The sequence below is a fragment of the Phyllostomus discolor genome, chromosome 6, assembly GCF_004126475.2.
Source record: "Phyllostomus discolor isolate MPI-MPIP mPhyDis1 chromosome 6, mPhyDis1.pri.v3, whole genome shotgun sequence".
NCBI classification, from domain to species: Eukaryota; Metazoa; Chordata; class Mammalia; order Chiroptera; family Phyllostomidae; genus Phyllostomus; species Phyllostomus discolor.
Genome location: NC_040908.2, coordinates 165,534,789 through 165,550,112, shown reverse-complemented (window position 1 = coordinate 165,550,112; position 15,324 = coordinate 165,534,789). Strand labels below are relative to the sequence as shown.

Genomic DNA, 15,324 nt, shown 5'->3' with positions numbered 1-15,324 from the left:
CACCCCATAACTAACTGGAAGAAGAGCTGGTGCTAAGGAAGCGGGTGGCTGAAGCCCCCCCCCCCCCCCCCCAGTGTAGGAGCTGGAGCAGGCGTGTGAGACGCAGGGAGTTAGGGCGGGAGTGGGCAAGACTGCCTTGGGACCGTGGAGGACTAGGAATACGCTTTGTTGCTTGAGCAGAGAGCAAGGAAGGGAAGTGTTAGGGGAGGGCTGGGCAGACCACGGGAGTTTCGTTTTTATTCTGCTCGCGCTCAGATTTGTACACAGGGAGCGGGAGTGGGTTGGGTGGGTGGGAGAGGAAGCAGGGAGTCCGGATAAAAGACAGGAGAGAGAATGGCGTCTCCAGCCGGGGAGGTGATGGGCACGGGACAGAGACAGGTGGACTTGATGAATGTTTAGGACACACCGCATCCAGATCGAACTCACACTGGATTATGCAGCTAAATGTCAACCCCAAAACTGTAAAACTTCTAGAAGAAAGCAGAGAAAAACTCTTAACCGTCTTGGGTTTGGCACAGATTTCTCAAAGATGACACATAAAAAACAATAAAAGAAAAAGGTGAACTTCTTCAAAATGAAATGTGGGTTCTTTAAAAGGTACTCTTATGAAAATGAAAAGCCACAAAGTAGGAGGAAATAATTGTAAACATTATATCTGACGAAGGCTTGTATTTAGAATATATAAATAACTTTTTACAGCCTTTAAAAAAGGGGAAAAACGCCGAACTCATGCTTACCACATGACCCAGCCACTCGGCTCCCAGGCATCTATCTCCCCCAGAGCAGTGAAGGCACATTCCACACGGCGACCTGGGCGTGAGTGTCCCTAGTGGTTGTACTTGGAACTGCCCAAACTAGAAACCACCAAATGTCCTCCAGCACACGGTGAGTGGTTAAACTCACTGTGGTACGCATATGATGTAGAATTCTGCTCAGCAATAAAAAGGAACAGTAACAGCTGAGTCTCAGGATAATTTATAGAGCGTAAGAAGCCAGATAAGAGTACGTGCTGTGTATGTCCACGTACGTGAAAATCTAGAAAAAGGATGCCCATTCAGCGACAGAAAGCAGATCAGTGGTTGCCTGAGGGCACTGGCAGATGGGGAAGGGCAAGAGGGAGGGATTATCAAGGGGCTCAAGGTCATTTATTGCGGTGCTGGGCATGTTCATAATCTTGATTATGATAATGATTTCTTGGAGATTTCTATATGTCAAAACAAAAGTGTACATTTCAAGAGCATGTGGTTCATTTCATGTCAACTATGCCTTAATGAAAGACTAAGTCTTCACCAAAAACCATTAGGAAAACGGGAGAAATTTTGTATCCAATAAATTACAGATGAACCCAAGATTTAAACATAAAAATGAAAAACAAAAATACAGCTAGGAGCTAAGGAAAAGCTTTTTTAGTTGTCTCGGTGTAGAAAAGTTCTTTTTATTTTAAGATTTTATTTATTTATTTTTAGAGAGAGGGCAAGGGAGGGAGAAAAACATTGATGTGAGAGAAATATCCATTGGTTACCTCTCATACACACCCTGACCGGAGCCCGAACCCACGGCCCAGGCATGTGCCCTGAGAGGGAATCAACCACCCAGCAACCAACTGAGCCGCAGTGGTCAGGGCTGGAAAAGGTCTTTTTAACTATGACACAAAACCCAGAAGCCACACGAAAATTGATTTCACTGTATTGAAACATCCATACGGTGAAGTCAAACTGAAGCGATCAGCCGAAGCAAACACAGTTTACCTCTTGAAGGCCCCTGTTCCCTTCAAGCCCTTACATGTCAGCCAGAAACCCAGCATCTCAGAGCAGTGGGCCAAGGCAGAGAGAGCTCGCAGGAAAGACAAACAGCTCTTAAATGTGTGGGACAAAGCTCAAGCTCTCTCGAAAGAAAAAGAAATACAAATTTAAATTTCACCAAGAGATGGTTTTCCACTTTTAATAAGATTAAAAACCAGGCCAAGATTAAAAATCGGGTACCTGCCCTGACTGATGTGGCTCAGTGGGTGGGGTGTCTTCCTGTACAGGGAAAGGTCACCGGTTCGATTCCTGGTCAGGGCATATGTCTGGGTTGGGGGTTCAGTCCCCAGTTGGGGCATATATGAGAGGCAACCAATGGATGTTTCTCTCCTTCTCTTTCTTCCTCCCTTCCCCTCTAAAAATATATATATATTTTTAATCAGGTCCTCACCTATTGGTGAGTGTCCTGGCAAACAGCCCTCCCAGGCTCTACGCAGGTGGGGGCAGTACAGGTATAACCTCCACAGAACATTTGACAAAAATCATCAAAATGACAATTTTGACTTGGCCTTTGGTTGAACAATTCTAGGAATTCAACCTACAGATATATATATTTTTACCTTTTTTGCCCTGGCTGGTGTGGCTCAGTGGATTGAGCGCTGGCCTGCAAATCAAAGAGTTGCCAGTTGGATCCCCAGTCAGGACACAGGCCTGGGCTGCAGGCCAGGTCCCCAGTGGGGGCTGTGTGAGAGGCAAGCGATCGATGACTCTTTCTCTCACACACTGGTGTTTCTCTCCCTTTCTCTTCCCTTCCCTTCTCTCTGAAAATAAAATCTTTTAAAAAATTTAAAAAGGGGGTGGGACAGATATGGATGTTCAGTGTGGGGTCTTTTTCTTGATACCACTTCACATCACACACGTTTTTTCCCCAGATATCAAATACATGTGGTTTTCCTCCCCACACCAATTCCCCAACTCTCCAGCATCCGTTGGGCACCTAGAATTCAAGTCAGCTCCCACACTGATTCCCAGAGTTAGCACAGACCCCGTAGGTTAAGGGGCTCAGTCCCTCACCACTCCAGCCACAATGGGGTGTCCAGGTGACCCCCACTCCTGTCTGGCCGACTACAAATTGGAGGGTTCCACAACTCGGTCCTCAGGCTTGATAATTTAGTGCTAGATTCACAGAACTCAGGCAAGTGCTTTACTTCACTATCCCCAGTTTATTAGAAAGGACACAACTCAGGAACCACCGAATAGGGGAGATGCACGGGGCGGGGTGTTGGGTGGTGGGGTGCAGAGCTTCCGTGCCCTCTCCAGGTCAGCTCTCTTCCCAGCACAGCCCAGGAACTCTGAATCTCCAGTCCTTCTCCCGTGCCCAGGGGTGGAGAGAGGCAGCTGAGAGTTCCCACCCTTTAGACCGATCTTTCTGGAGACCAGTCCCCACCCTAAGTCACTCATTAGCATAAACTCAGGTGTGGTCCAAAAGTGACTGACTCTGGACTCCTATGACTCAGGAAATTCTAGGGGTTTAAGGAGCTCCGTGCCAGGAACCTGGGGCAAAGACCGAATGTTTATATTATTTATCACACTGCATTTGGTAAAGCAGGTTAGATTCCCTTCTGGAAGGACATAAACTATGACTTTCATTGCTTCCAGGGACAGGAGCCAGGTGGCTAAGAGTCTGGAGTAGAAGGTGACTTTTGGTTCAAAACTCAAAATGTACATGTGAATGTATTGCCTATTTGAAAAACAAACGAATGCTTTGCAGCCCTTGCCTTGGCTCTAGTGCCCGCAGTCCCCAGGCTTTCTTACAGGAGGATCTCATCCATGCCCTCTGGACCTGGGACCCGCTCTCCCTTCTGGCCCAGCCTCAGACACGGCCGCCCTGCAGCCTTGCTGTCCACAGCATTTTCCTCTTCCACTTGTAACACATTCCAGCTCTCCTCTTTTTTTTTTAAGATTTTATTTATTTTCAGAGAGAGGGGAAGAGAGGGAGAGAAACGTCATTGGGTGAGGGAAACGTTGATTGATTGCCTCTCACATGCCCCCAACCAGGGACCTGGCCCACAACCCAGGCACGTGTCCTGACTGGGAATCGAACCAGCAACCTTTCTGTTTTGCAAGCCAGCAGTCAATCCACTGAGCCACACCCGCCAGGGCCAGCTCTACTCTTGAGGCAGTCCTAAACTTTTCTAGGATTAACTCATTCACTGCCCATTTTAGCATAATACCCATTTTACAGATGAGGCAATGGAAGAGATTAAGTAATATTTCAAGTTCACACAGGAATTTGAACTTAAGATGTCTGGCACTAGACACCAAGGCTTAATCATGACTCTAGGCTAAGAATACCCTTCCTCATAAACACCCCCACCTGCCAACCCTCATGGGCAAACCCGACAATGTGAAAGGCTCATTTCAAAGCCCCCCTCCTAGCCCTGGCTGGCATAGCTCAGTGGATTGAGCACGGGCTGCAAACCAAAGTGTCACAGGTTCGATTCCCAGTCAGGGTACATGCCTGGGTTGCAGGCCATGACCCCCAGCAACTGCACATTGATGTTTCTCTCTCCCTCCCTTCCCTCTCTAAAAATAAATAAATAAAATCTTAAAAAAAAAAAGCGCCCCCCTCCTCTGGAAAGCCTTTCCTACCCCTTGATTAACAAGTATCCTTTTGGGGAGGGGATGTTCTATAATAATTACATTGTATTGATTGCAGCCCAGGGCAAAACCCAAGTCATCCCCTAAACAGACCTGGCCGCCAGGCATTTCTAGCGCAGAGCGGGTTTCCGTCTGAGCCTCTTTTTGGGCCACTTGGCTCCAGGCCCTCCTCCAAGGGCTGCGCAGACCTCATCTCGTTCAGTCCCACCTACGCTGTGTAGATCTCATGCGTGGGTGGGGTCACAGAGGGGACACTCAGGCTAGGGATGACTGGTCACCACAGAGAAGGAGAAGAGCTACCACAGACCTTGTCGTGTTCGTGGGTCTCAACCACTGACATCTAAACCTGATGGTACCCCCCCCCCCACCCCAGCGCCTTCCCTCCCCCGACCCTGGGTCAAGGAGCTAGGCCAGGGCCTGAGCACAGCTAGTGTCCTGCGGACACGAGTTTATTGCGGGGGGAGTGGGGGTGGGTACAGAATCAGAGTGGGTACAAGCTGCAGATTGGGAGGAGGGGGCAGGGGGTGGGCAGGGGGCAGCACTGGCAGCCTGAGGCCCACAGGACAGGAGGCCAAGGGGCCACGGCCCGCAGAGCGTCGGGTCGGCGGGCATGCAGGGGGCTGCTCTTCACCCTGCGGGTGTCAGCGCCGAGGGCACTGACGGAGGCTTTGGGAGGACTGGGGGGAGAAGGACAGGGAGAGACTCAGAGAGGAAACTTGCCAAGCTTGCGCAGCCTGGAGGTGGCAGAGCTGGGACTCCTGCCCGGACCTGCGGGTCCCCAGGCCAGGTGTCCTGGTGTGCTGGTGTTCCTTCCTCTCATTCTGTCAGGCCCCACACCTGCTTCCCGGGCTCCCAGGCCCAGGCCCCTCCGTCTCCCGTCCCCAACTCACTGTGGAGCGTGTAGGTGCCTGGCTCCAGATGCAGCTGCGGGGGCAGGACCATGAGGAAGCCCCCACCCCAGGGGTCTTCGGCCACTGAGAGACAAGCGTGGGAAGGAGGGCAGTACCACTCGGGGTTGGGGGAAGGACATGTGGGTAAGACAGGCAAGGGGCAGGGCTGGTGGCAGCAGCGGCTACAGAGAGAGGGCACACCACACAGGGGACAGTAGGGTGGTGAGAGGCCGGGGCCCCTCGGGAGGGAAGCCTGGGCCTGTGGGCAGCTCCTCTGAGCCCCGCCGTGGTGGGGGCGCCGCTCCCGGGTCCAGGCCCAATGGTACGGCTCCTTGGCCATGACCTGGCAGGCGGAGAGTAACAGTAAATAGCGGGGGAGGGCCAGCCACTTCTTCCCACCCCAGGACGCCACCCGGGCCTCACCTCCTCACAGCACTGGCGGCTCACGGCAGCCCGGAAGCCCATCCTTGCCCACAGCTGGTCCCTCTGACGCAGGAAGTCTGCCACCTGACTATGCCATCTTTTGCCCAGGGCCCATAGAAAAATCACACACTTGGCATCCTCCAGGTCCTCCTCCATGTCGTTTGCAAGGAACCTGGCCACAGAGGTGGGGGTTGGGCAGAGGCAATAAACATCTGCCCTGCCCTGTCCTCCGACTCAGAGCAAGTGCCCCCCGCCACCCGCCGGGGACACTCACAGCGCCAAGAACAGGTTGCTGCAGGTGTACTCGCTGAGCTTCAGGTTGGCGCGCCGGAAGTAGACCAGCACCATGGCCAGGAGGTACTGCAGACACAGAGTTGGGGTGGGGGGGGGGTCAGCGTTAGGCACTGGGAGGGACAGGACTACTCCAGGCCCACTTGCTCCCAAGAAGGTTCTGGTGGGGGCTAGGGGAACTGGGGTAAAACGTGAGGAGGGGTCTGCAGAGACAAGGGTTGAAAAGGCAGGCGCTCCCTCCACCGGACGACGGGACCCAATGAACCAGCAGCACAGGAGGCCCCGACTGCTGCCCACGCTGTGACCCCTCACCTTATCTGAAATCTGGAAACAGGGATCTCTGGAGAGGAATTCCTGAAGGAAGCTGTGCTCTGCAGGTGGAGAGGAGAAATGCGAGGCTGGGGTTACCACCCACCTCCCACAAGACAAGGGTGGCACCCACTGAGCCCACTTTCTGGCCCAACCCTCTGCCCGCACACCCGCCGAACCAGGGTCACCTGAGAAGGGAAGGGACAGAGACTTCAGACCCTCACGTGGGCAGTTTGAGATCCCACCTCTCGAGTCGGTTTCAAACTTGCTCCTTACAGCCCCCTCCCATGCCAGCCCCCGGTCAACTCACCCAGAAGGCAGAGAAAGGCCCGAAGCTCCTGGTGCTGGCGGGAACAGAGAGCCCCGCTGCCCCCATCTCCATGGCTCCGGCCCCGCAGCCTCGCCTGGGTGGCAACCACATGGGCAGGGTCTTGGGCTGCACTCATCTCATAGGGGGTGGGGACGGGTGGGGTGGGGTGGGGGTGGGTGTCCTGTAGAGAGAGAGGAGCCCCACTTCTTAGCACCTGTCCCCTCACCCCCAACAAGTCAAAGGGGCTGGTGAGGCTGGTCAGAGAGGGGCTCTCCGGAAAGTGGAGGGATGGAGATGGAGACTCGGGGGCTCGAACAGAAGGAACCTGGGAGGCCCGGAGGGTGGGGGGAGGCCAGAAAAGCAGCAGCAGCTCCCACGCCCACCCTGCCCCCCAGCCTGGGACTGGGAGTAAGAACAGCAGCCGCAAGCACCACCGAGGGCACCCCAGGTGCCTGGAGCTGTGCTAAGTGCCTTAACAGCGTCCTCTTTTTCATCCTGCTTGCTAGGTATAACCCATTTTGCAAACACAGAAGCAAGTGGGGAAGACTCGTGGCCACCCAAAAGCCCGTCTGACCCCTAAAGCCCAAGAGTTTGATTGCTCCTCTTGCCCCACCCCCACTCTTCACAACCTTCTCTCCACGCACCAAGATGGCAGACTTTACAGAACCACCAACCCCTTACTTCCGGAGGGAAATTGAGACCCAGAAAAAGGGATATTATACAAATCCTTGGGGCCACCTCAAATATTTCAAGCCGGAAGGACTCGGGAGAAAGTGCAGTCCACCACCCTGTAGTCAACGGGGGAGACCCCTTCTAGGAGCCCACAGGCAGCCCAGCCTTCCCCCCTCTCCCCAGAAGCCTCACCTGAGCTCAGGGATTACCTACAGCATAATCTCCAGCCTCTAGCCACTGCCTTTATACAGCCTGGGATGCCACGCTCACAACACTCCACCAATCAGATCCCGTCCTGTGGGTGGGGCTTTGGGCTATTCCCGCCTAACTCTACCTGGAGTAAATCCGGCCTCCACCAGCTGCCCAAGGTAAAATCTCCAAAGCTTCATCACCTACAAAGAAGCGTGAAGGCCGGCCAGCTGGACCCCACAGCCTGAAAGGCGGCAGGGACCCTCCCCACCTCCTTCCAAATGCAGAGCCAAGGTGCATCCGGAACCGAGGCCTGAGCTGTGCCCAGTGACTGATGGGTACATTAAAATTCCCTAATTGTTCCTTCCCGCTGCAGGGGCACAGGATGTGTCTGTGTTTTCTCCAGATCCAGGAATCCCAAGACCTGGGGGCCAGAGTGGAGATTGTCCTTTCTAGAGCATTCGCAGAGGCCACATCCTCTTCCCAAGATCCTTTGCAGTAGAGAGGGCCTGACCAGTGGCTCCGGGTTGGCGACGGAGGCCTCTGCCCCAGGCCACCGAGCTGCCCCCCCCCACCCCGCCCCACCCCACCCCACCCCACCGTCAGCAGCCCCAGGCCTTTCCGGCTTCCTGCCTTCACTGACTCGTCACTGACCTGCTACAATCCCATAGGACAACCAGCACCTACATGCCTTTCCACGTTTGACAGATGACTTTTTCCTCATTTGGGGGGGTGGGGATAAAATACACAGAACATAAAAGTTACTCCCACATTCTTTTTTAAGTTTGGTGTGTTTGAGTACATTCATACCATGAAACCAACAACTAGCATTCATCTCCAGAACTCTTCATTTGGCAAAATGAGATTTCTATAGCCACGAAACACTAGCTTCTGGCTCCCCCTCCCGCAGCACCTGGCGCCCCCACTCTGCGTCCTGGCTCTGCGAGCTCCGCGGCTCCAGGCGCCTCACCGCGGTGGAATCCCGCGATGTCCGTCTTTTTATGACTGGCTCATTTCACTCAGCGTGATGTCCCCGGGGTCATTCCTGCTGCAGCATTCGTCAGAATTTCCTTCCTTTTTAAGATGAAGTTATATCGATTCTATGTACATGCCACATTTTGATTATCCACGTGTCCGTCGATGGGCACTGGCGGTTGTTTCCACACCTTGGCTGTTGTGAAAGACGCTGCTGTGAACATGCGTGTCCGAGTATCTCAAGACTCTGCTTTCAATACTGTGGGTTATATACCCAGAAAGTGGAATTGCTGGGTCTATTTTTAACTTTTTAAGGAAACATAAAATTGTTTTCCCCAGCGACTGCATCATTTTACATTCCCACAAACTGCGCACGGTTCTCACTTCTCCACGTTCTTGGCCAACACTTGTTATTTTCTGTTGTGTCCATAGTAACCATGCTAACAAGTGTGAGGTGGTGACAGGTAACTTCAAATATATATATAATTGACCTGATCTGTGTGGCTCAGTGGGGTTGGGCACCGTCCTGTGCAGCAAAAGGCCACCAGTTCAATCAGGGTCAGGGCACAAGCCTGGGGTGGGCCAGGTCCCCAGTCGGATTGCATGCAAGAGGCAGTCAGTTGATTCTCTCGCTTCTCTCGCACATCAGTGTTTCTCTTTCTCCCTCCCCTCCCCTCTCTCTAAAAATAAATAAAATCTATATAAAGAACTTACATGACTCCACGCTAAGAAAACAAGCAATCCAATTAAAAAATGGGCAAAGGACTTGAACAGACACTTCTCCAAGAAGGACATACAGAGGATCCAGAGACACAGGAAAGGATGCTCAGCATCACTAGCCATCAGAGAGATGCAAATTAAAACCACAATGAGACACCACTTCACACGGGTCAGAATGGCCATCATAAACAAAGCAACAAACAAGTGTTGGAGAGGTTGTGGAGAAAAGGGGACCCTGGTGCACTGTTGCTGGGACTGCAGACTGGTACAACCACTATGGAAAACAGTATGGAATTTTCTAAGACAACTAAAAATGAGTTTGCTTTTTAACGCAGCAATTCCATGGCTAGGATGATATCCTAAGAACCCTGAAACACCAATCCAAAAAGACCCTATGCACCCCAATGTTCATAGCAGCACAATTTACAATAGCCAAGTGCTGGAAGCAACCTAGATGCCCATCAGTAAATGAGTGGATCAAAAAACTATGGTACATTTACACAATGGAATTCTATGCAGCAGAAAGAAAGAAGGAGCTCCTACCCTTTGCAACAGCATGGATGGAGCTAGAAAGCATTATGCTAAGTGATAAGCCAGGCAGTGACAGACAAATACCATATGATCTCACTTTTAACAGGAACCTAAACAACAAAACAAAGAAAAAGCAAAATATAGTCAAAGACACTGAAATAGAGGACAGGCTGACAGTGACCAGAGGGGAGAGGGGAGAGAATTTCAGGGGAAAAGGGGAAGGGTTTGCAGGAACAAGTATAAAGGACACATGGACAAAAACTAAGGGGGGTGGAAATGGGAGGGAGGTAGGGAGGGCTAGGGGTGTGGGCTGGGATGGGAGTAAAAGGGAGAAAACTGTACTTGAACAACAATTTAAAATAAGTAAGCCCTGGCTGGCGTAGCTCAGTGGATTGAGCACAGGCTGTGAACCAAAGCATTCCAGGTTCGATTCCCAGTCAGGGCACATGCCTGGGTTGCAAGCCACGGCCCCCAGCAACCGCACATTGATGTTTCTCTCTCTCTTTCTCCTTCCCTTCCCTCTCTAAAAATAAATAAATAAAACCTTTAACAACAACAACAAAAAGCATCCTGGTCAGGTACTAAAAAAGTAAATAAATAATTAATAAAATAAGTAAACAAATAGTTATTACCATGAAGAAAAAAATTAAAAATAAAAATAAATAAAATCTTTCCTAAAAACCTGTATTGCATAGACATGGAGGCCCCTGGAGGAGCTGACTAACTTGGGCTTTGTCGAGGCCTTGCCGCTGTGCTTGCTTGGGCAGCACACAGACTGAAATGAGAACGATACAGAGAAGAATCTCATGGCCCCGTGCAAGGATGACATGCAAATTCGTGAGGTAGTCCATGTTTTTTTGACCAATGTCACCCCAATAAACTTATGGGAATTAAAAAAAAAACACAACCAGCCCTGGCTGGCGTAGTTCAGTGGATTGAGCACGGGCTGGGAACCAAAGTGTCCCAGGTTCGATTCCCAGTCAGGGTACATTCCTGGGTTGCAGGCCATAACCCCCAGCAACCACACATTGATGTTTCTCTCTCTCTCTCTCCCTCCCTCCCTCCCTCCCTTCCCTCTCTAAAAATAAATAAATAAAATCTTTTTAAAAAAAAGAAACACAACCAAAAACAACAGATAAAGCCCGCCGCTGCCGACAGCAGAAGTGGGCTCGGTCACGTGTCCAACTAGCTCGACATGGGGCTGGCGCCGAGAAGTAGGTTTTGTGGTCTCATCTGCATTTTGAGACGGGAAGCTGAAGCTCAAGAACCCAGCCTCCTGACGTTTGAATGAAGATGAAGGGGATGTGGGCTAGCCCAGGTGGGTGGTAGGCCCAGGGCCAGGTGTGCTCTGGACCCAGATACAGACAGACCCCTTCCCGTGACCCAGCTGCTCTTCCCTGGCGGGCCATCAGCACCACGGCTGCTTTGCTCTGGTCTCGGGCTTTGGCCCGGGTGGCCAATATGGATTTTCACTCCGAGGGACCTCCCCCGCCCCTCTGTGTCTCTCAGTGTCCCTCAGTCTCTCTTGATCTCCAGGTCTCTCAGTCTCTTGATCTCTCTGGGTATCTCTGAACTCCCAGTCTCTCTGAGGGTCTGGATATCTTTGGGTCTCTTGATCTCTCTATGTCTCAAAGACTCTTGGTGTCTCTGGGTCTCTCAGTATCTCTGGGTCTCTCTATGTTACTCAGTGTCTGTGGGGGTCTCTCTGGATCTCTCTCAGGCTCTGGGTCACTATAAGCATCTCTGAATCTCTTGCTCACTCTGGGTCCCTGGATCTCTTGGTCTCTCAGTCTTTCTGGTCTGGGTCTTTCCTTTCCTGGGGTCTCGTGTCTCTAGGCTCTTTGGGTTTCACGGTCTCTCTCTGGCCACCTTCCACACCCCCTGAGGCCAGCGAGGCTTTCCCTGACCACCTGGCCTCCATGAGGACACTCTGTTTTGTATGTGTGTGTGTTTTCCTCGCGCATTTGTTGTTGGCCTTCTCCAGAAAGGAAACGGTGACTCTAGCAACCTCCAGAGCTAGCCCCACAAATGTATTAAAGAGGCTATAATTGGCCCCGGCCACTGTGGCTTGTTTGGGCCTCATCCAGCAAACCAAAATGTCACCGGTTCAGTTCCCAGCCGGGCACATGCGCGGGTTGCAGGTTTGGTCCCCCGTTGGGGCGCATACGGAAGGCAGCAATTGGTGTTTCTCTCTCGTATCGATGTTTCCCTCTATTTCTCCGTCGTTCCCCTCTCTCTTAAAAAAGAAATAATAATAATAATAATAAAGAGGCCATAACTGAATCAGCTCACATGTTCCTCACAGCTACATGGGGTGTTATTAATAGCCTCATTTTACAAATGAAACCAACAGCAACTCAAGCACAGACTTGGGTTACTGCTGAGAGGTAAAGTAACTCGCTGCCAGCCACACTGCTAGTGCGTGGAGAGCCACGTTTCAGCCTGGCTGCCTGGCGCAGGCCCCGGGTTGAAGCATCAGCCAGGGACCTATGCTTCTGGACTGCCCCTGACCCAGAGAAGGTGCTCTGAACAACTGTGAATGAACTCCCAGACCAGCTGTGTTCTCTACCTCTCTCCTTCCCCCCACTATAGGGAACCGATCAGCATGGCAGTGGCGAATGCAGCCCAGCACTGATCCGGAAAACCGGCCCGTGCAAGGCGGCACACAGGAGCCAGGCGTGCAGACCGGCTTTCCCTGGGGAACCAGGCCTGCATTGTACCGAGGCTGCTGTGAGACTTGCTTTTGCTGAAACCCCCTCCCCCGGAGCTAAGACTGCAGATGTTTAGCAGATATCTCTGAAGCAGCTCCCTCAAGTCCGTGCTAAGACGTCCCAAGGACGAAATGTAACCGGAGCAATCATTTTTATCGTTCCCTTGCATCTGCAACTTTTTTTCTTTTTTTGTTATCTGTAAGAAGTAATCACTTAACTCAATCTAGAAATAACGAGAACCTTCTTTGATGTAATGTGACTGGAAAGCAATAAAGCCTGCCCAGGAAACGGTCGGGGCGCTCTCCCCTCGAGAGAGTGGCCGCGCCGTCCCTTTCCCTCCACAGGACTCGGCGGTCCGTGTGAATCTGTGTAGCGCACCCACCACACACGGACTGCGGAGGGCCGGAGTCTGCGTCACCCCACCATGCATAAGGCTAGAGGTCAGTGAGGGGGCACAGAAAAGCCTGCCTTAACCCTGGGTGGGCTTCATGCCCATGCCCGGCAGTGTCTTTTTTAAACTTTTTATTTTGGAAGAATTTAGACACGTAGTGTTACTAAAAAAGTATGAAAACTTTTGTGTCCCCTTCCCCCAGCTTCCCCCAGAGCTGACATCTTGCATAGCTACAATGCAGTTAGATCCAGGAAGCTCATGCTGGCACAACACAGAACTACAGATCTTACTCAGATTTCACTAGAACTCACTTAGAATTTCTGGTGCCTAGTTCTCTCAGTTTTATCCCAAGGGCAAACTGGTGCAAGACCATCTCAGTCAGGATTAGAACCCTCACGTCATTCCTCTTCCCGGAGGTTTTCCCTTTAAGAGTCACACCCTGCTCCTCGCCCCTGCCCCTGGCTACCATTGGTCTGTTCTTTATCCCTGTAATCCTATCATGTTAAGAATATTATATAAGCCCTGGCTGGTGTAGCTCAGTAGATAGAGCGTGGGCTGGGAACCAAAGTGTCCCAGGTTCGATTCCCAGCCAGGGTACATTCCTGGGTTGCAGGCCATAACCCCCAGTAACCGCACATTGATGTTTCTCTCTCTCCCTCTCCCTCTCTCTCCCCCCCCCCCCCCCTTCCCTCCCTAAAAATAAATAAATAAAATCTTAAAAAAAAAAGAATATTATATAAATGGCAGTGGATTGAGCTCAGGTTGTGAACCAAAGGGTCAACAATTTGATTCCCAGTGGGCACGTGCCTGGGTTGGGGGCCAGGTCCCCATTTGGGGACACAAGAGAGACAACCACACACTGATGTTTCTCTCCCTCTCTTTCTTCTTCCCATCCCCTCTCTATAAAAATAAATAAATAAAATGTTTTAAAAAAGGATATTATATAAATGGGATCATACAGTATGTGATCTTTAGAGACCCTTGTGACTAAATTGGGCCCACGTGAATAATCTAGAATACTCTCCTCCATGTCAATCTCTCTTTTTTTAATGTATTTTATTTATTTTTAGAGAAAGAAAAAGGGAAGGAGAGGGAGAGCAACATCCATGTGTGAGACATTGATAGGTTGCCTCTTGCAAGCCTACAACTAGGGACCTGGCCCACAACCCAGGCATGTTCCCTGACTGGGAATCGAACCAGCAGCCTATTGGTTTGGAGGCCGGCACTCAACTCACTGAGCTACACCAGCCAGGGCCATCTCAATTGCCTTATCTGCAAACCCCCTTTTGCCATGTGAGATAATCTGTTCGAAGATTCCAATAACTCGGATGTGGACATACTTGGGAGGCCATTATTCTGCCTACCACATTTATCACGGCATAATTTATGCTGAGCTAACTACTATTTATGAAATGACATGTTAGCACCGGATTCCATTTATAAAAAATATACATAAAACACCCCTAGCTGGCGTAGCTCAGTGGATTGAGTGTGGGCTGCAAACCAGTGTCTCAGGTTCGATTCCCAGTCAGGGTATATGCCTGGGTTGCAGGCCATGGCCCCCAGCAACCACACATTGATGTTTCTCTCTCTCTCTCTCTCTCTCTCTCTCTCTCTCTCTCTCTTCCTCCCTCCCTTCCCTCTCTAAAAATAAATAAATAAAATCTTTAAATATATATATATATATATATATATATATATATATACATAAAACACAAGGATATAAACAATCTGAGGGTATAAGGATAGAAAAACATCAGGCAAATGCTAAAAGAAAGTTGGGGTTGCGATATTATCATCAGAAAAACATTAATTTTAGGTTAAACATATGACAAGGAAAGAGTGTGCTCACATAGTAATTTTAAAAATATACAGCAGCACTGGAGGGGTGTTTCAGTTGGTTGGAGCTTCATCTTGTTCACCAAAAACTTTGTAGTTTCTGTCCCCAGTCAGGGCACATACCTGGGTTACAGGTTTGATCCAGGGTTGGGGCGCATACAGGAGGCAATCGGTTCTTGTTTCTCTCTCTCTTTCTCTCTCTCTCTCTCTCTCCCTTCCCCTCTCTCTAAAATTAACAATGAAAACATCTGATAAAAATAAACAAATAAAAATATACAGCAATTTTGCCCTGACCTGTGTGGCTCACTGTGTTGGGTGTCATCCCACATGTCAAAAGGTCGCCAGTTCGACTTCCAGTCGGGGCACATGCCTAGGTTGTGGGTTTGGTCCCCAGTTGGGGCACATACAAGAGGCAATTATCAATGTTTCTCTCTCACATCAATGTTTCTCTCCCTCTCTTCCTCCCTCCATTTCCCTCTCTCTAAAAATAAATAAATAAATAAATAAATAAATAAATAATCTTTTAAAAATATACCTAATAAAAATAAAAGGAATCGAATAATACAGAGCAGAAATTAATAAAATAGAAAACATAATGGAAAATGAAAAAAGTATCATTTGATTCTTTGAGGACACCAATAAAAATGACAAACCTGGCAACAAGGATTCA

General features: G+C 50.3%; 1 protein-coding gene and 1 non-coding gene across 2 annotated transcripts; one reads left to right on the top strand and one right to left on the bottom strand.

Moving 5' to 3' along the window:
• Positions 1-4,377: 4,377 nt before the first annotated feature.
• Positions 4,378-6,844, bottom strand: SPDYC (speedy/RINGO cell cycle regulator family member C). The gene is made up of 6 exons (XM_028515092.2): positions 6,627-6,844; positions 6,320-6,378; positions 5,991-6,076; positions 5,717-5,888; positions 5,294-5,636; positions 4,378-5,080 (listed from the first exon to the last, which is right to left on the bottom strand). Exons 1-6 carry the CDS (start codon positions 6,760-6,762, stop codon positions 5,031-5,033), a joined length of 846 nt encoding a protein of 281 aa, XP_028370893.1. The 5' UTR covers positions 6,763-6,844; the 3' UTR covers positions 4,378-5,030.
• Positions 6,845-10,464: 3,620 nt separating this feature from the next.
• Positions 10,465-10,570, top strand: LOC114501103. Its single transcript, XR_003684876.1, has one exon. It is a non-coding gene; the product is annotated as a U6 spliceosomal RNA (small nuclear RNA).
• Positions 10,571-15,324: the final 4,754 nt, after the last annotated feature.

Coding starts and splice junctions, on each gene's coding strand:
- SPDYC (XM_028515092.2), bottom strand. CDS start 6,762: ATGAGTGCAGCCCAAGACCCTGCCCATGTGGTTGCCACCCAGGCGAGG. Junction 6,077..6,319: donor GTTTCCAGATTTCAGATAAG/GTGAGGGGTCAC, acceptor CTGTGTCTGCAG/TACCTCCTGGCCATGGTGCT. Junction 5,637..5,716: donor GCCGCCAGTGCTGTGAGGAG/GTGAGGCCCGGG, acceptor TCCGCCTGCCAG/GTCATGGCCAAGGAGCCGTA.